The sequence below is a fragment of the Piliocolobus tephrosceles genome, unplaced genomic scaffold (assembly GCF_002776525.5).
Source record: "Piliocolobus tephrosceles isolate RC106 unplaced genomic scaffold, ASM277652v3 unscaffolded_21576, whole genome shotgun sequence".
In the NCBI taxonomy this organism is placed as follows: domain Eukaryota; kingdom Metazoa; phylum Chordata; class Mammalia; order Primates; family Cercopithecidae; genus Piliocolobus; species Piliocolobus tephrosceles.
Genome location: NW_022303839.1, coordinates 1 through 20,441, shown reverse-complemented (window position 1 = coordinate 20,441; position 20,441 = coordinate 1). Strand labels below are relative to the sequence as shown.

Genomic DNA, 20,441 nt, shown 5'->3' with positions numbered 1-20,441 from the left:
TCTCTAATAAAAATACAAAAATCAGCTGGGCGTGGTGGCGCATGCCTGTAGTCCCAGCGACTCAGGAGGCTGAGGCACAAGAAATGCTTGAACCCGGGAGGCAGAGATTGCAGTGAGCCCAGATTGCGTCACTGCATTCCAGCCTGGGCAACAGAGTGAGACTCGGTCTCAAAAAAAAAAAAAAGAAAGAAAGAAAATGTAAGGTCTTTAGGCTCTAGGGTCTGTGGCTCAGGCTAGAACTAGAATCCAGACTACCACCACTGATTTATGGTTTATCCCTTTATTGTTTCTCCTTTTATCAAAATGTGTCACAGCTGGGAACCAAGAGGAAGTAAAAAAAAACACCCACAAATTTTCACCCTGACTCCCCTATTACTCCTCCCTCAACACCCAACCCAGGGCTTCCAGCCAACCCCGAGCACACATGATCATCTCCCCCCACCCTCAGGCTTCTCCCAGCAATAAATACAGGTGACCATGATTCAATGAAACCACAACTGATTTCTCCATCTTAAATGCCCCTCAAAGGGGACAAGAAGGGGGCAAAAGAAGTTTAATGCCCATCCCTAAGAGGTGTGGAAACTTCTTTCTGCCAAGTGACAGAGGAGGTAGAACTGCCCCTCTCAGAACTGCAGCAGCTCTACAAGGAATCAGGGAGAGGAAAAGGAGAGAATGAGAGTGAAAAGAATGATCTTTAGCAACCTCACTCCTTTGAACCATTCATCCCCGTCCCAGGTAAGGGGTGGTCCCAGTGTATCGGTGGGGCATAAAAAGGGGAGGGCTGACAGAGTAGAGCCTGAAGGAAGAAATGAAAGGAGGGAGAGCAATCTGGTGGGAGGGAAGGGGAAAAGGAGCCCTAACTCATTGCCCTCGTCTTCTTCCAAGAAATGGCATCAACATACAAGAGGCATGAATGGATAGAGTTTGGGGGAGTTCAGGGCTCCTAAATAAGGGAAAGAGAAGGGGCGACAAGGGCCCTGTGGTTTCTCGGTCTTCATAAGTGAATGTGCTCCAGTTAGAGCAACAGGATGTTGGGGAAATGAAGGGAAAGGGGTGCTATCAACAGAGTGGGAGAGGTGAGGAGATCACAAGAGGAATTTGGAGCCCATGGTCAGCCCTCTCATCTTGCCCAAATGTTGACAGAATCTGGGTCTTAGACTAGCACAAGTTAAGTCTGGGGAGGGCCGAACTCCAAGGCAGAAGAAAGAGTATCTCTCGGCACTACTGCTCCCCTTCCCTCCCCCTAACCAAGAACATCCCTTGGGTTATCGCAGGTGAATACTCCAATCAGATGCCACATTGATGCCAGGCTTGCGCAGGACCAACACAGAGGTCTCAGGGTCATGCTGGAAGGACAGGCGACTTTCTGGAGATCCTGGAGGAGGAATAAGAAAGAGTGCCACAGTCATACCAATAGGCTATAGCATAGCAACTATGTTCCTACAGGCAAGGGCATCCCTAAACCTGCCCTGGCTTCGCCTCTTTCCCCCATCCTAGGGACCAGACTGGTCACTCACCTTTTGTCTGGAGTACCACAGCTGCTGGCTTTCCAGCCCCTATTATCACCACCCGCTCAATCCAGATTGGTGTCTCAAAGTGTCCTTCAGGGTCTGCTGAGCTGCAGATGGCAAAAGCAGATGTCCATCAGGGGAAAAAATATCAGAACAGAAGGAAGGAGGAGACCCAAAACAAAGTCAGGATGTGAGAAAAGAGCACAGTGAACTGGGAGCCCCTGCAAGGATCAGGCCCCAGCAAAGGCAGCCAAGGAAGAATGGGTGCCCCATTACCTAGAGACAAGGGTGTGGCCAGAGAATAAGAACCGACGCAGCAGGAACTCTTGGCGAGTCTGATAGTTGAACGTGTGCCCATCATCCAGAAAGAGCTCTCCTTGAGCTGTACCCTGGGCAAGAAGTGGGATAGGTGAGTGCCTGAGCCCAAGAGGGAGTGAGGGGCACAACCCCGGGGAACTGAGTCCTAGGAAGGCAGATGGCTGAGGAGATGCACTGCCTGTGCACTTACCTGAGGACTAAGCGCAACAAAGAGAGTGATTGGGTCATCCTTCATACATTCTGAAGACCGCCGTACTCGCATCCATCGAGGCACGATTGTCCCTCCACGCTGGAACACAGGGATCTAGGGCAAGAGCAATGCCAGGATGAAGTTGCCCCCTTGTCCAACCTTGGGCCCCATAGCATGTTTTGCTCTTACTCATGTATGCCCACGTAGGTACTGGACCCTAAGGCACACATTCCCTCCCCTTCTGGAAATTTACAGGGAGATGGAACTGACAGCCGGACCAGGCTTACTCACACTGCTTAGAGTTACAGGCAGGTACAGGGTCTGGGGACCATGATGCTTCTGGTAGCTTTGAATGTCATACCACACCTGTGGGTGACAAAAGAGGTAAGATACAGATCACTCAGTGCACAGGGTCCATCCCGTTTGCCTCCTTAGGCTTCCACCATCGTTCCCCACCATGCCCTTCCTTAACTCACCTCCCCTTGGCCAGGCAGATAGACCTGGACACCATGGGCTCCAGAGTCTGATACAGGGTGAACCAGCAATGCATCCCCTAAAATATGCCAGAATCAACTCTGAATAGGAGGGATTAGTTCCCAGAACAGGGAGCACCAAAGTGCCTGCTCTCTACACCACCAGCCTCATTAGTCCCTCCCTGGGCATCGGCAGTGCTGCTTGGCCCAATGCCAACCCACCACAAACTGTCCTCATGTCTCACCAAGCAAGTACTGATCATCTATACTGAAGGTGGTCACATCCTGAGGATACTGCACCCACAGGGGCCTACGAAGAAAGAAAGACAATAAAGGAAAACTTTTCAATTTTGGCACAAGTCAGAGATGCTCCTCCAGGAACTGACAATAAGAAAAGAACAGCACAGTCCGGGCGTGGTGGCTCACACCTGTAATCCCAGCACTTTGGGAGGTCAAGGCAGATGGATCACCTGAGGTCAGGAGTTCGAGACCAACCTGGCCAACATGATGAAACCCTGTCTCTACTAAAAATACAAAAATTAGCCGGGCGTGGTGGCGGGCACCTGTAATCCCAGCTACTCAGGAGGCTGAGGCTGGAGAATCACTTGAACCAGGGAGGCAGAGTACATGCAGTGAGCCGAGATCACGCCATCGCACTCCAGCCTAGGGACAAGAGTGAGACTTCATCTCAAAAAAAAAGAACAGGCCGGGTGCGGTGGCTCAAGCCTGTAATCCCAGCACTTTGGGAGGCCGAGACAGGCAGATCACGAGGTCAGGAGATCGAGACCATCCTGGCTAACACTGTGAAACACCATCTCTACTAAAAAATACAAAAAACTAGCCAGGTGAGGTGGCAGGCACCTGTAGTCCCAGCTACTCGGGAGGCTGAGGCAGGAGAATGGCGTCAACCCAGGAGGTGGAGCTTGCAGTGAGCTGAGATCTGGCCACTGCACTCCAGCCTGGGCAACAGAGCGAGACTGTCTCAAAAAAAAAAAAAAAAAAAAAAAGAAGAGAACAGCACAGGGGTGAAGACCCAGGAGTTCGCAGTCAGTCGGGTTGGGGTTCAGGTCTCAGTTATGCAACCCAATCTTAGTCATTTAACTTCCTAAGCCATCTCCCTGCTGCTTCTCTGCCTGCTACAGAAACCATGCTGCACAGCAGCCTGCCAGTAGCCTCCTTGTATGTTTTCACCGCCCTGGTATACAACCCTGGCTCGCAAGGCCCTCCAGGAGCAGATCACACTTTCTCCTTAATCTTATCTCCTAGTTCTCCCTCTGCTTCCTTACCCAAGACATACTGAGTTTTTTCTACTCCTAGTACATAACAAACTAATTTCTACTTTAAAATTTTTGTACTTGCAATTCCCTCTGCTTGGAAGATTCTTCCTACATAACATGGTCTGTGCCATTCATTCAGGCCTCATGTCACATAGCCTTCTTCTCAAAAAGATTTTTATTTTTATTTATTTTTATTTTTTTGAAATGGAGTCTCACTCTATCACCCAGGCTGGAGTGCAGTAGAGCAATCTCGGCTCACCGCAACCTCTGCCTCCTGGGTTCAAGTGATTCTCGTGCCTCAGCCTCCTGAGTAGCTGGGATTTCAGGTGCCATGACACTCAGCTAATTTTTGTATTTTTAGTAGAGACGGGGTTTCACCATATTGGCCAGGCTGGTTTCAAACTCCTGACCTCAGGTCATCTGCCCACCTCAGCATCCCAAAGTACTGGGATTACAGGTGTGAGCCACTGTGCCTGGCCTCAAAAAGGATTTTTATGACCACCTAATCCCATCACCCTGTTTTATTTTTCTGAAAGAGTTTATGACTGCTGGCAATTTTCTTTAAATGTTTACTATTATTCATCTCCATTAAGCTCCCCTTCACTCTTGACCTTAATGATTTTCCATCCTTTCCAAGGCTGTGTTGAGGGAAGAAAGAGGCCCAGAGATGAAGCCCAGTCCCTAATGTCCCCCAGCCACCTCAGCCCACTCTTCACAGCCCAAGTGAATGCCTCACCTCATGACAGGAATGCCTTCCCGATGGGCCTGATAGAAGAGGGTGTACCAGAAAGGCAGCAAAGAATATCGCTGGCCCAAGGCATCTCGGATTATATCATTGTGCTGAGATGGTAACAGCCATGGCTCTCGCCGCCCAGTGTCCAAGTGGGCATGTGCCCGGAAGAATGGCTGGTAGGCACCCATCTGGTACCAGCGCACAAGCAGCTCTGGCTCTGGGTTTTTGAAGAAGCCACCCACATCCGCTGGGAGAAGGAAGAGAGGAAGCAGGTTGGAAAAGAGGGTGAAGGAGAGATACTGCCTGAGAAATTTCCCAAGGCCCTAACCTGGAATCTCAGCTCTCTTTACTTACACCTTGGTCCTGTGCCCTCTACTTTGCCCCTCTCCCACCAAACCAAGACCCCAGATTCCTCCCTGTCTTACCCCCACAGAAGGAAAGTCCCACCAGCCCCAAGCTGAGACACATAGGAATAGAGATCTTCAAATGGTCCCACTCGGCAGTGTTGTCTCCCGTCCAAACGGCTCCTGAGGAAGACAAGAAGTGGGGAGCTTGCACATGGTAAAGGGGTTCAGCTTTTTACATGGCTGACCTCCCACATCTGCTCTGGGTCCCCAGAACCCTGCTGAAGATGCAGTTCACAAGAACACTTGAACAAGGAGTGGACCTCCCGCACCGACTTCCTTCAAAGCGCATAGCTGAGGAAGCTGATGCAGTGTGTGACTTCCATTCCTCAGAGAGCCAGGTCCAGCCAGGTCCATGGTGCCTGAGATCTGGCCTTCACACCCTTCTGCCACAGTTCCATTCTCTAAACCTTACCAAAGCGCTGGGAACCAGCAAAGAAGGCCCTGGCCAGGACAAAGGGGCGTTCCATGCCCCCAGAGCGCTGTTTCAGCCCATCAGCAGTCGCCATGTGCTGGGTTAGGAGAGAAGAAAACAGGGATAGTGAGGAGCAAAAGCCAGCTGTCATCTGGTGCAAGTTCCCTAGGCCTGTTTCTGGGCTGTTTTTCCTCTTTCCACCAACTCTCCTCTCTCAGCCCCTTACCACATAAAGGCCATAGATGTTATGCACATCCCGGTGCTCCCAGCCCCCATAATGCTGGGCATCCTTGAGCATGGTGACCTCAGGACCATTGAACACAGACGGTTCGTTCATGTCATTCCAGACAAAGAGGTTGGGAGCTGAGCCCTGGGAACATGGGCAGAAAATGGGGACAGAAGGACAGAGGGGAGGAAGAAAACAAACAGTGTCAGAGAAGAGAGCTTCTAGGAATCTAAAAAGATGCATTTTTCAGGGCCCTCCCCGGATCATCAAGGCCCCCTGATATGTTGCCGGCAATCAACCACAGAAGGGTTGGCAAGTGGAGAGAGATTCAGGGAGGCAGGTGGGACGGACAGACGCAGGTCATGGGGAGAGGCCTTCCCCTACCTCATAATTGTCATAGCTGAACATGTTAGCCCACCAGGCCCTCATCGTGGGATTAGTGAAGTCAGGGTAACCAGCTGAGCCTGGGAGAAGTTAAGGGTGGCTCTCAATCCCCTAAGGGACAAAAGAGCCACCATTCTACCTCCCTGGCCAATCACCTCTCCCTCAAACCAATTCTGGGTTTGCCTACCTGGCCAGCACCAGCCCTCATAGTCAGAGCCATCCCGGGTTTTAACGTACAGCCCCAGGTTCCGCAGCTCGTCGTGAACTCGGTAGCCGGAGTCCACCTTGATGTGGGGGTCTACGATGGCCACCAGCTGGGGGCAAGGAACATGGGTGATCAGGTCTCTTTAGGGCTAAAATCCTGAGAAGACCAAGCGTGACTGCAACGCCTTACCTTCCGCCTCTTAGAAGCCAAGCGCTCAAGCATGGTGCGGGGCTGAGGGAAGCGACTGGGGTCCCAGGTGAAATACCGCTTGCCATCAGCATGTTCAATGTCCAGCCAGATGACATCGCAGGGCAGGTTGTGTTCATCAAAGCCCTGATCCACTTCCAGCACATCAGCCTCGTCCCGGTAGTTCCAACGGCTCTGGTGGTAGCCGAGGGAGAAGAGTGGGGGCAACGCCTGGGTTCCTGCAGGTTCATCGAGGGATGGGGGTCACAACGAGGATCAGGCCTAACACCCAGAAACTGAGGGAGGCTTGTGAACTAGAGGCAGGCTGAGGGGTACAGACCTAGAAAACAAGCTGGGGCACAGGATCTCTGAAAACACACAGAATCACCCCTGACAAGAAGAAAAGAGCAGAAGAATGAGGCTGTCAGGGAAAACCACGTACCTGTGAGACTAGCATATTGCCGGAAAACATCAGAGATGGAGGGCCCCAGCAGCAGGAAGACATCAATGATGCCAGTTTCTGACATCCAGCGAACATCTGTCTGTGGGGTCTCCCCAGAGCCCTGAAGGTAGTCCATCATCTTCCCAAACAGGGTCTGTAGAGGGGACCACAGAGGGGTCAGACACCTCCTGCCCTCCCATTTTCCAACCCCAAGACAAAAAGCAGCAATTTTCTCCCAGAGTCCACACACAGCTGGCTCTTATGAGTTGCCTTGGGTAAGACTAAATGGAGCTGCCTCAGTGAGGCTTTCCTGGACCCCACTATCTAAAGCAGTACAGGCCGGGCGCGGTGGCTCAAGCCTGTAATCCCAGCACTTTGGGAGGCCGAGACGGGCGGATCACGAGGTCAGGAGATCGAAACCATCCTGGCTAACACGGTGAAACCTTGTCTCTACTAAAAATACAAAAAAAAACTAGCCGGGCGAGGTGGCGGGCGCCTGTAGTCCCAGCTACTCGGGAGGCTGAGGCAGGAGAATGGCGTGAACCCAGGAGGCGGAGCTTGCAGTGAGCCGAGATCGCGCCACCGCACTCTGGCCTGGGGGCAGAGCGAGACTCTGTATAGATAGATAGATAGATAGATAGATAGATAGATAGATAGATAGATAAATAAATAAAGCAGTACAGCCCCCAGCCCTACTGCACCAGTTTGGGGTAGTTAAGTGCTAACAAAGACTCTTTCATGTCTTTGTTAGCACTTAACTACCCCAAACTCATCTTGCTTTTTTTTTTTGAGACAGAGTCTTGCTCTGTCGCCCAGGCTGGAGTGCAGTGGTGCGATCTCAGCTCACTGCAAGCTCCGCCTCCTGGGTTCACGCTACTCTTCTGCCTCAGCCTCCTGAGTAGCTGGGACTACAGGTGCCTGCCACCACGCCTGGCTAATTTTTTGTATTTTTTAGTAGAGACAGGGTTTCACCATGTTAGCCAGGATGGTCTCGATCTCCTAACCTCGTGATCTGCCTCGGCCTCCCAAAGTGCTGGGATTACAGGTGTGAGCCACCGCGCCTGGCCTTTTTTTTCTTTTGAGACAGAGTCTCACTCCTTTGCCAGGCTAGAGTGCAGTGGTGCGATCTTGGCTCACTGCAACCTCCGCCTCACCAATTCAAGCAATTCTTCTGCCTCAGCCTCCTGAGTAGCTGAGACTACAGGCGCACACCACCACACCCAGCTGATTTTTGTATTTTTATTAGAGACAGGGTTTCAACATGCTGGCCAGGATGTTTTCAAACTCTTGACCTTGTGATCTGTCCACCTCGCCCTCCCAAAGTGCTGGGATTACAGGAGGAAGCCACTACGCCTGGCATCATCTTGCTTTCTTATTATTTTTATTTTTCAAACGTTTTTATAGAGATAGGGTCTCGCCATGTTGCCCAGGCTAGTCTCGAACTCCTGGCCTCAAGCAATCCTCTTGCCTCAGCCTCCCCAAGTGCTGGGATTATAGGCATGAACCATCATGTCCAGTCCCATCTTGCCTCCTTTGTTATGTGTTTAACATGTCTTCCTCCCTGTGAGTCAGAACCTTTGTTTTTTTTTTTCTGAGACGGAGTCTCGCTCTGTCACCCAGGCTGGAGTGCAGTGGTGAAATCTCTGCTCACCACAACCTCCGCCTACCAGATTCATGCAATTCTCCTGTGTTAGCCTCCCAAATAGCTGGGATTACAGGCGCCCGCTGCCACACCCGGCTAATTTTTGTTTTTCTAGTAGAGATGAGGTTTCGCCATGTTGGCCAGGATGGTCTCCAACTTCTGACCTCAGGTGATCTGCCCACCTCAGCCTCCCAAAGTGCTGGAATTACAGGCATGAACCACCACACCCAACTCAGAACCTTTTCAACCTCAGTTAACACTGTATCCCCAGCACCCAGAAGAGTACCTAGCACACAACCCACTGATAGTAAGTGCATTCCGTCAGTCCAGAATAGACAATGCCTTCCCTAAGAACGTGAGTGGGCATGTGTCATCTGGCAGTGATTAGGGAACTCAATTGCTGCCCACCAGGCCCAGGGCCCCTTCTCTCACCCAGTCCCCAAATAGCTAATGCCCCTAGTATACCTATTTGTCTCAAGGCCTGGAAACTTCACTCCCTCCTTTCTCTCCATGCCTGTGCTCTCACCTTCCCAGCAGTGTTGGAGGATATATCAACCCAGGTCTCTGCAGCATTGAGCCAGAAGATGCCCAAGTCACGATGAGGGTTGTGTGCCAGGAGCACAGGCACAGACCCATACAAGGCCATGGGGTTGTACAGCTCATACTGGAACACATCCAAATTGTAGAGGCGATATGGCTCCCCACCCCTGCAGGCAAACAGACAGATGTGGGCTGCTAACTAGCCCCAGGCTACATTATACACTGACTCCACTCCACAGACACAGGTGAGAGATAAGCAATGGTTCCTCTGTCCTTTCTCAAAAAATTTTCTATCACCAAAGGTGATTCTGGACACAGGAAGTTACCCATGCTTGTCTGGAGTATCCAATGTGCACACCCATCTCCCTAAAGGCCTGACTCCTTCGTGCCCACCTCCATCTTCCTGATGTCACCACAGGACTCACTCAGTGACCTTCAGCCTCAGATTGTCTGCATGCTCAGGGATCCCATAGACATGCTCCATGCCTGGCAGAGAGAAGTCCAAACCCACAGACATGGGGCCTAGAAGAAAAACAAAGAACAAGCTTCAGAGCTTCTGCTTGGAAAGGAGCCCTGCACCCCAACCCAAGGAACCCAAGCCCCTCACCATATGGCTTGCTGTCAGAGTGAGTTTTGAATGTCTCCTCCCAGGCTCCTGGCTCATCTTTCTCTGCCTTCCCCTGAGTCTCCTCTGGCTGTTAAGAAGAAAAGAGGACCACTCTCCAATCATACCAGTTCTCTCTTTTCCCACTCCCATCAACTAAATCCCATCCCTGATGGTGAGACTAAGTTCAAGTTTCTCATGGGCCTATCCCCTCCAGCCTCCCAGTCAGCCCAATCCTCCAACCACCCGCCCCCTCCAACTTGCCTTGTCGCCATCCCTGGGTGTTTCCTCAGGCTGGGCCCCATCGCCCTCAGCTGGGTCTTTTGATCCTTGCCTGGAAGGTAGGAGAGCTGTCTGCTCCAATCCAGAGGGGGCAGGGACGAGGGGCTAGTGGAAGGAGGGGTTGGGGAATAGAGAGCCAAGGGTCCAAAGGAACGAAGGCATTGGAGGAAGGGACTAAATGTTAAAGCTTGGAGAGGGAACCCATAATGAGCAGATAAGTTTGCAAAGGATGGGGAGAGAAATGAGGAAGGAAAATGAGGAGTAAGTGCCACCAGGAGGCACAGGCCTGAACACCAGCCTCTGCCAACATCCCAGAAGAGATAGGCAGGATAATTCAGGGGCCTGCATTATCAATGCCAATCCTGGCTCTGTTGCCTCTACTGAGAGACTGTGGCCCCAACTGCCCTCCCTGGGCCTTAGGCTCCTGGCCTGACACAAGGGCTTTGCAAGGTACAGCAAGGTATGACCCACAAGGTATAGCATGTGGGTCACACTATACCAAGCCTCTACAGATATACACAGGGACTTCAAGAGGTTCTGCCAAAAAATGCTTTCAAGGGCAAGTAGCTCTGCCCAGAACCTTAGGTGGCCCTCAGCTGAGAGTCAGGAACCCCAGCAACAGGCAGCATATCTCCATCCCTTGGCAAAGCAATAAGCTCCCTACACTCCTTAAGGACCTGACTTTGAGTATTTCATCTTCCTTCTTCTGGGGGCTCCCAGCCAGGGTAACAGGTAACGGGACCAGGTATCACACAGCAGGGGAAAGTGGGGTGAGTGAAAGGCTGGAAGGGTCTGGGGTACCTCCCCCTGAAGGCTACAGTGAGGAATGGGTAAGGGCAGAGGAAAAGATACAGTACCGGTGGCCATGGATTTACCTAGAGAAAAGGTTCTTGATCTTATCCCACATGCTACCGAGCGTGAGACTAATTTTATCCGAGAAACTGGGGCAGGAGGAGATGGGTAGGGAAGGGGAAAAAGAGGCACAAAACCAACACAAAAACAGAAACATAAAAGTGAGTTTCAGTCGACAAACTTCCAGAGATGGGGGAAAAAGAAACCAAAAAAATAAAAAATAAAAAAGAAGAAAATAAATCTGGGAAATGTGATGATGTGAGAAGGGGAAGAAGGAGACACAGACCCAGGCAGGCCTCCCAGAGATGCCCAGGCCACAGCTCAGGGACAAAAGTGATTGCCTCTTGATCTGTACAGGAAATGGAAAAAACCACACCCGGGTCTGGTTCCTACCGTCCCTGACAGAGAGCTTCTCCCAGCCCCCAGCCCCTACCTGGCTGTCCAGCCACCCTGTCTCCTCCCAGTGCCAGACCTCACAACACCCCTGTGCTCCTTCACACTAGGTTCCCTGCAGTCCCAACCCTTATACTCACGAGACCCTAGGGGCCCTCTGGTGCTCAAACTCCAAGAGTCCTCGGGCATTGACACTAAGCAGAAGGCTTCGGTCCTCTAGTAGGTCAAGGCGGAATGGCCGGGCTGTCAAGATGATCTTGTAGGGTCCCTCAGCCATGGTTAACTCCACACTGTTGTCATCACGACCAGAGACAGAAAGCCTGGGAAACATATCAAAAGAAATATAAGGAAGTACGAAGGGTCAAGAAGAGCAATGACACTTCAGAAAATAGACGGAAATCTACCTGCTAAGAGAAATACGCAGTGTGCTAACAGAGCAGGGACAGACAAGTTAATCAACAGAACCAAATAAAGGGCCCAGAAACAGACCCAAGGATATTTATTACCGTTTTTTTTTTTTTTTTTTGAAGCGGAGTTTCGCTCCCGTTGCCCAGGCTGGAGTGCAATGGTGTGATCTCGGCTCACCGCAACCTCCGCCTCCCAGGTTCAAGCAATTCTCCTACCTCAGCCTCCTGAGTAGCTGGGATTACAGGCATGCGCCACCACACCCAGCTAATTTTGTATTTTTAGTAGAGATGGGGTTTCTCCATATTGAGACTGGTCTTGAACTCCTGAGCCCACGCCCAGCCACTTATTACTTTTTTAAATGTACTAAATACTAAGAGGTGACATAGCAGATGAGAGAGGAAAGGAGATCTATTCAAAAATGGAATTGCAAAAACATTTTCCATATAGGGAAAAAAATGATTTTCCAAATACGAAGAAAAATGATTTTTTTTTTTTTTTTTTTTGGAGATGGAGTCTCACTCTGTAGCCCAGGCTGGAGTGCAGTGGCACAATCTTGGTTCACTGCAACCTCCACCTCCCAGGTTCAAGTGATTCTCCTGACTCAGCCTCCCAAGTAACTGAGATGACAGCCAGGTGCCACCACACCTGGCTAATTTTTTTTTTGTATTTTTAGTAGAGATGGGATTTCGCCATGTTGGCCAGGCTAATCTCAAACTACTGACCTCCAGTGGTGCACTTTCCTTGGCCTCCCAAAGTGCTGGGATTACAAGCATGAGCTACCATGCCCGACTTCTTGATATCATATATCTAATGCCAGATACAAGTATCAACTGCAGAAAGATTATGACTTAAATTTTTTTTTTCTTGAGACAGTCTCACTCTATCACCCAGGCTGGAATGCAGTGGCACAACCTCAGCTCATTGCAACCTCTGCCTCCTGGGTTCAAGTGATTCTTGTGCCACCTGAGTAGCTGGGTCAGCCACCTGAGTAGCTGGGATTACAGGTACCTACGACCACACTCAGCTAAGTTTTGTATTTTCAGTAGAGACAGGATTTCACCACGTTGACCAGGCTGGTCTTGAACTCCTGACCTCAAGTGATCTGTCCGCCTCGGCCTCTCGAAGTGCTGGGATTACAGGCGTGAGCCATCACACCCAGCCTGCTTAAAATTTAAAAGTAAAAGCTTTAGGCTGGGCTCAGTGGCTCACAATTATAATCCCAGCACTTTGGGAGGCCGAGGCAGGTGGATTGCTTGAGCCCTGGTGTTCAAGACCAGCCTGGGCAACATGGCGAAAACCCATGTCTATCAAAAATACAAAAATTTGCCAGTCTCATAACCCGATCTCAAAATAAGTAAATAAATGAAAGCAAAAGTGTTAGAAGAAAATTAAAAAGTATATTTTTGGCTGGGCATGGTGGCTCATGCCTGTAATCACAGCACTTTGGGAGGCCAAGGCAGGTGGTTCATGAGGTCAGGAGTTTGAGACCAGCCTGGTCAATGTACTGAAACTCCGTCTCTACTAAAAATACAAAAAGTAGCTGGGCATAGTGGCACATGCCTGTAGTCCCAGCTACTTGGGCATAGTGGTGCACGCCTGCAGTCCCAGCTACTTGGGCATAGTGGTGCACGCCTGCAGTCCCAGCTACTTGGGCACAGTGGCGCACGCCTGCAGTCCCAGCTACTCGGGAGGCTGATGCTGAAGAATCACTTCAACATGGGAAGTGGAGGTTGTGGTGAGCTGAGATCGCACTACTGCACTCCAGCCTGAGTAATAGAGCGAGACTCTGTCTCAATACATATATATATGTTTTTTCTGACCTTGAAGTAGAAAAGGACTATTTAAACACAACAAAGAAAAGGCTAACACCAGAAGGTAAAAGACCGACACATCTAACTACATTAAATTTCTGTTTATCAAAATATACCTTTAGGATCATCAAGAAAAAGGAAAAGTCGGGCCGGGCGCGGTGGCTCAAGCCTGTAATCCCAGCACTTTGGGAGGCCGAGATGGGCGGATCATGAGCTCAGGAGATCGAGACCATCCTGGCTAACACGGTGAAACCCTGTCTCTACTAAAAATACAAAAAACTAGCCGGGCGAGGTGGCGGGCGCCTGTAGTCCCAGCTACTCGGGAGGCTGAGGCAGGAGAATGGCGTAAACCCGGGAGGCGGAGCTTGCAGTGAGCTGAGATCCGGCCACCGCTCTCCAGCCCGGGCGACAGAGCAAGACTCCGTCTCAAAAAAAAAAAAAAAAAAAAAAAGGAAAAAGGAAAAGTCTAAGAAATTGTACCAGTCTAGCGGGGGGCCTAAGGAAACATGACCACTAAATGTAATAGGGTATCCTGGATGAAATCCTGGAACAGAAAAATAACATACACAAAAACTAAAGAAACCTCAAGTATGAACTTTAGTAAATAATGTATCACTATCAATTCACTAGGTATCACAAATGAACGATAGTCATATTATTAATAGGGAAGGCTGGGCGCAGTGGCTCACACCTGTAATCCCAGTACTTTGGGAGGCTGAGATGGGCGGATCACCTGAGGTCAGGAGTTTGAGACCAGCCTGGCCAACATGGTGAAACCCCACCTCTATTAACAATACAGAATTGGCCAGGCGTGGTGGTGCACACCTGTAGTCCCAGCTACTCGGGAGGCTGAAGCAGAAGGATCACCTGAATCCGGTAGGCAGAGGCTGCAGTGACCCGAGATCGTGCCACTGCACTCCAACCCAGGCAACAGAGCAAGACTCCATCTGAAAACGAACAAACAGCGAAAACTGGGTGCAGATAAGCACAAACTCTCATCCTTGCATGTTTTCTATAAATCTAAAACTAAAATGAAAACTGGCTGGGCGCAGTGGCTCACACCATAATCCCAGCACTTTGGAAGGCCAAGGTGGGTAGATCACAAGGTCAGGAGTTTGAGACCATCCTGGCTAATATGGTGAAACCCCATCTCTACTAAAATTACAAAAATTAGCTGGGCATGGTGGTGCGCACCTGTAATCCCAGCTACTAGGGCAGCTAAGCCAGGAGAATGGCTTGAACCCAGGAGGCGGAGGTTGCAGTGAGCCAAGATCATGCCACTGCATTCCAGCCTGGGTGACAGAGCAAGACTCCATCTCAAAAAAAAAAAAAAAAAAAGAAAGAAAATTGTATTTTTTTTTTTTGAAAGAGATGGGGTCTCACTTTGTTGTCCAGGCTGGCCTCAAACTCTTGGGCTGAAGAGATCCTCCTGCCTCAGCCTCCTGAGTAACTCAGGCTACAGGCACGTGCCACCGCGTGCAGCAAAAGTATGTATGTGTGGTTTTGTTTCTGTTTTTCCAGACAGGGTCTGGATCTGTCACCCAGGCTGGAGTACAGTGACGAGATTTTGGCTCACTACAACCTATACCTCCCAGACTCGAGCAATCCTCCCTCCTCAGCCTTCTGAGTAGCTGGGACCACAGGCACGTGCCACCACACCTGATTTTTTTATTTTCAGTACAGACAAGCTTTTGCAAAGTTGCCAAGGCTGGTCTCAAGCTCCTGGACTCAAGCAATCTGCCCACCTTGGACTCCCAAAGTGCTGGGATTATAGGTATGAGCCACTGTGCCCTGTGCCCTTGTGTTTTCTTTTAAAGACACCTTGGCGAGCACGATGGTTCACGCCTAAGATCCCAGCACTTTGGGAGCCTGAGGCAGGCGGATCACCTGAGGTCAGGAGTTTAAGACCAGCCTGGCTAACATTGTGAAACCCTGTCTCTACTAAAAATGTAAAAATTAGCCAGGTGTGGTGGCACGCGCCTGTAATCCCAGCTACTAAGGAGGCTGAGGCAGGAGAACCACTTGAACCCGGGAGGCGGAGGTTGCAGCGAGCTGAGATCATGCCACTGCACTCCAGCCTGGGTGACAGAGCGTGACTCTGTCTCAAAATAAAATAAAATTTTAAAAAAGTAAATAAAAGGGCCGGGCGCGGTGGCCCAAGCCTGTAATCCCAGCACTTTTGGAGGCCGAGACGGGCGGATCACGAGGTCAGGAGATCGAGACCATCCTGGCTAACACGGTGAAACCCCGTCTCTACTAAAAAATACAAAAAACTAGCAGGGCGAGGTGGCGGGCGCCTGTAGTCCCAGCTACTCGGGAGGTTGAGGCAGGAGAATGGCGTAAACCCGGGAGGCGGAGCTTGCAGTGAGCTGAGATCTGGCCACTGCACTCCAGCCTGGGCGACAGAGCGAGATTCCGTCTCAAAAAAAAAAAAAAAGTAAATAAACCAGGAAAGACAACCAAGCCAAGACCACCATGAGATGTCATTTTATACACAAGCCAGTGACAAAACTTACGTCCAACAACAGTATCAAGTGTTGGAAATGATGGAGACCAATGAGGCCTTTTTTTTTTTTTTTTGAGGCTGAGTCTCCCTCTGTAGCCCAGGCTGGAGTGCACTGGTGCGATCCCAGCTCACTGCAACCTCCGCCTCCTGGGTCCTGGTTCAAGCAATTCTCTTTCCTCAGCCCCCCAAGTAGCTGGGATCACAGGCACGCTCCACCAAGCCCAACTAATTTTTGTATTTTTAGTAGAGATGGGGTTTCACCATGTTGGCCAGCCTGGTCTTGAACTCCTGACGTCTTGATCCACCCGCTTCGGCCTCCCAAAGTGCTGGGATTACAGGCATGAGCCACCGTGCCCGGCTTCAATAAGGCCTTCTTATAAACCATTGGTGGAAGTGTAAATTGGTAAACCACTTTGGCTTTATCTTGGTAAGCTAATCATCTCCACATTCTACAATCCTGCAATTCCTCTCCTAGTTATACACCAAAGAGAAACTCTTGCGCAAGGGTAACAGGAGACATGTACAAGAAGTTTCATAGCAACACTTTGGCTAGCAAAACACTGGAAACAACCCCAAGGCTTATCAACCTAGAAATGGATTAATCAACTGGGGCATATTCATACAACATAATAATCTGCAGCAGTAAAAATGAATGAAGTAGAACTATATGAAACAGAATTAAAGTTATGTGTAAAACAGAAACCCCAGAAGACCACATGTACTAACATACTTCCTCTGTAAAGCTCAAAAACAAAAAAAATATATAATTTATTGCTTAGGCACACAGATATATGTGTGCATAGGTATACACACATAACACAGAACAAAAAAAAAAAAAAAGCAAAGGAATGATAAGCTTCAGAGTAACAACTACCTACATCTAGAGCAGTCAAGGGTACAGGACAGTGAGATACGATTGGGCTGAGGGGAGAGTTTACAGGGTGGAGTATTTGAGACGGAGTCTCACCCTGTCGCCCAGGCTGTAGTGCAGTGATACAATCTCGGCTCGCTGCAACCTCTGCCTCCTGGGTTCAAGTAACTGTCCTGCCTCAGCCTCCTGAGTACCTGGGATTATAGGTTAGCACAACACCTGGCTAATTTTTGTATTTTTAGTAGAGATGGGGTTTCACCATGTTGGCCAAGCTGGTCTCCAACTCATGACCTCATGATCTGCCCACCTCAACCTCCCAAAGTGCTGGGATTACAAGCGTGAGCCACCACGCCCGGCCACTGTTTTCTAAATTATGTATTTTAGAATACAGTAACATAATTTTCTAAATTATGTATTTAAGAGAAAGTCACAGATGGATGCATGGAACACTGATGACAGGGTATCATCACACAATAATCTGAGTAATCCTATTCTGAATATCTGAGGAAAAGGAAAGGAGGAAGAAAGGAAGGAAGGAAGCAAACAAGCAAGCAGGCAGACATTGTATACCTGGAGGACTAGATCTGTAAATAAACAGGGCCTTGTTTATTTCTACTTACATCATTAGCACCTAGCCCAGGCCAGTCAGGGAGGAGAAAGCAATACTTGTTTGCTGAATGAATGAATGAATGAGGATAAAGGGGTAAAGAGAAAAGTGAAACAGAAGAGGTGGGGAAAGGCTGAGGAGTATGGCAAGGTGCTATGCTAGTCAACTGCTACCTTATTGTGGGAAAGAATGTCAGCAACCAAAAAAAGGTCCATCAGGAAGGAGAAAGGGGCCACAGAAATGGATGCTTCTCAGGAAAAATTTACCGAGCTGTTGGCGGATCAGCCACCAAAACATCTGGCACACGGTATCGGGGTCGCCGAGGCTCCAGCTCATCAATCCTGATCCGAGTCATGTTCTTCTGAAGCCCCTGAAGCTCTAGCACCAGCAACACCTGCAGGGACAGAGGTTTGGATCTGGAGAAAGGAAAGGGGCTACACCATGGAATGCCCTTTGAACCCATTCTCTCCTAAGGTGTCGCTCCCTTTGAGCCCTTTGCCTAAAGGCCAAGATCACATTTCTCCGTAAAGTAAGAGTTCAAAGGTTAGGCTGGGACAAAATGTTGGCCACAATTTCCCCCTTTCCAAATTACCCCACAGCCATTGTCCCACCCCCACCAGACTCCTCCTTGTCTCCCGACCTTGGTGACCTCGTGGATGAGATGGACCGTGAGAGAATCAGGACCAAGCTGTAGAGAGTCCAGCAAGGCTCGGTATGGAGAGAGGCCTGGTCGTATGCTTCTCTGTCGCCTGCCAAGTGAAGGGTGGGGAAGTAAGGTAGGGGGCCACCTGCAATGTCCCTAGGTCCCTCTATCACCTGCAGTGTCCTTAGGCACTCCATCTGCCACAGACACCTTCCACATTACCCTACATTCCATCCCTTTCTCCCAGAAATATCATACTTGCAGAAAGAACTCTCTTCACAGGTCTTAAAGTTGCTTCTATCCACAGCGAGGGTAATCCCCAGGCAGACCCCTAAAAAAACCAGTACCAAAGATGCCCAAGACCTATGGAGAAAAGGACAAAGATGGAGCAATCAGCATGGAGGTCAGGAAGGGGCCCCCTTCAAAAGGAAAAGCTTCTTCCTGTCACAGCACTAAGAGATAGTTGAGGAAAGGGGGGAGAAAGATGGAGTAACATCAAACAGAAAAGAAGGCAGAGTGGACACGGGGTTAAGAATCAGGCCTGAGAAGTTGGCTCACTAACACCTTCCCTTTAAAAGGCAGAGTAGGCTGGGCACGGTAGCTCACGCCTGTAATCCCAACACTTTAGGAGGCTGAGGCAGGCGGATCACGAGGAAGGAGATTAAGACTATCCTGGCTAACACGATGAAACCCCATCTCTACTAAAAATACAAAAAAAAAGTAGCCGGGCATGGTGGCAGCCACCTGTAGTCCCAGCTACTCGGGAGGCTGTGGCAGTAGAATGGCATGAACCCGGGAGGCGAAGCTTGCAGTGGGCCAAGATTGGGGCACTGCACTCCAGCCTGGGCAATAGAGCAAGACTCTGTCTCAAAAAAAAAAAAAAGAGGCTGGGCGCGGTGGCTCATGCCTGTAATCCCAGAACTTTGGGAGGCTGAGGTGGATCACAAGGTCACAAGGTCAGGAGATCCGAGACCATCTTGGCTAACACAGTGAAACCCCGTCTCTACTAAAAATACAAAAAAACTAGTCGGGCTTGGTGGCAGGCGCCTGTAGTCTTCAGCTACTCAGGAGGCTGAGGCAGGAGAATGGCGTCAACCCAGGAGGTGGAGCTCGCAGTGAGCCGATGTCGCGCCACTACACTCCAGCCTGGGTGACACAGCGAAACTCCTTCTCAAAAATAAAAAGTAAAAATAAAATAAAGGCGAGTAGACAGAGGATCTTTCGCCTTCAGAGGCCCTGGTGTTGACTCTGGTGACATCAGCCTCTCAGAGGAAAGGAGCACTAACAGCCAGTCTCAGAGGAAATGGTAGTAGCATATGTGTGGAACAGAGAAACAAAGCAAGCTACACCTTTCTATGGGCAAGGTATTGGGTGGATGCAGAGTTAAAGAGCTAAAGATGAGGCCGGGCATGGTGGCTCAAGTCTGTAATCCCACTACTTTGGGAGGCTGAGGCGGGTGGATCACCTGAGGTCAGGAATTCAAGACCAGCCTGGCCAACACGATGAAACCCCATCTCTACCTAAAATACAAAAATTAGCTGGGCGTGGCGTTGAGCATCTGTAGTTACAGCTACTAGGGAGGCTGAGGCATGAGAATCGCTTGAACCCGGGAGGCAGAGGTTGCAGTGAGCCAAGATTGCGCCACTGCACTCCAGCCTAAGTGATAGGGCAAAATTCCGTCTCAGGAAAAAAACAAACAAAAAAAACCTAGCCTGCTGGTTACAGCTCCTAGGGTTCTAACATCCCTAGTACCCTAAGCAACCTGTTTCTCTGATTTCCACTCCTGTATCTTCAAAACACCACCATCACTACCCAAAGCTGGAAAAAAATAACAATAGCTAAAATGTTCTGAGCCCTAAAGCACTCCTAGGGGCCTGGGTAATCACTTTATATTACTAGTTTTCAATTCTGCCTGCAGTTTTTGTTTTTTGCTTTTTTTTTTTTTTGAGACAGTCTCACTCCATCACCCAGGCTAGAGGGCTATGGCATGATCTCAGTTCACTGTAACCTCCGCCTCCCAGGTTCAAGCAATTCCTGTGCCTCAACCTCCTGAGTAGCTGGAATTACAGGAGCACGCCACCATGCCCAGCTAATTTTTGTATTTTTAGTAGAGACGGAGTTTCACCATGTTGGCCAGGCTGGTCTCAAATTCCTGACCTCCAGTGATCCACCTGCCTCGCCCTACCCAAGTAGCTGGGACTACAGGTGGTAGCCACAGCACCCAGCTAACTTTTTTAAAAGTACTTTTTTGGTCAGGCGCAGTGGCTCACGCCTGTAATCCCAGCACTTTGGGAGGCTGGCCGGGCGGATCATGAGGTCAGGAGTTCGAGGCCAGCCTGGCCAATATGGTGAAACCCCATCTGTACTAAAAATACAAAAATTAGCCAGGCATGGTGGTGGGGGCCTGTAATCCCAGCTATTCGGGAGGCTGAGGCAGGATAATTGCTTGAACCAGGAGGTAGAGGCGGAGGCTACAGTGAGCAGATCACACCATTGCACTCTAGCCTGGGCAACAGAG

General features: G+C 49.9%; 1 protein-coding gene across 2 annotated transcripts; it reads right to left on the bottom strand.

Moving 5' to 3' along the window:
- Positions 1-263: 263 nt before the first annotated feature.
- On the bottom strand, positions 264-18,524 carry GANAB (glucosidase II alpha subunit). 2 transcript variants are annotated; one of them, XM_026450530.2, is made up of 24 exons: positions 18,182-18,524; positions 17,921-18,029; positions 17,547-17,674; positions 11,218-11,397; positions 10,708-10,773; positions 9,815-9,884; positions 9,554-9,641; positions 9,372-9,468; positions 8,933-9,113; positions 6,765-6,918; positions 6,326-6,561; positions 6,119-6,245; positions 5,932-6,011; positions 5,548-5,691; positions 5,322-5,418; positions 4,928-5,029; positions 4,506-4,749; positions 2,738-2,802; positions 2,496-2,572; positions 2,311-2,385; positions 2,020-2,133; positions 1,788-1,900; positions 1,518-1,618; positions 265-1,375 (listed from the first exon to the last, which is right to left on the bottom strand). In XM_026450530.2, the coding sequence occupies exons 3-24, from the start codon at positions 17,633-17,635 to the stop codon at positions 1,266-1,268; spliced, it is 2,610 nt and encodes an 869-aa protein (XP_026306315.1). In that variant the 5' UTR covers positions 17,636-17,674; positions 17,921-18,029; positions 18,182-18,524; the 3' UTR covers positions 265-1,265. The 2 variants fall into 2 exon arrangements, with proteins under 2 accessions (XP_026306316.1, XP_026306315.1); XM_026450531.2 differs by lacking the exon at positions 10,708-10,773 and having other exon boundaries at positions 264-1,375; positions 18,182-18,281.
- Between the last annotated feature and the right edge of the window lie 1,917 nt (positions 18,525-20,441).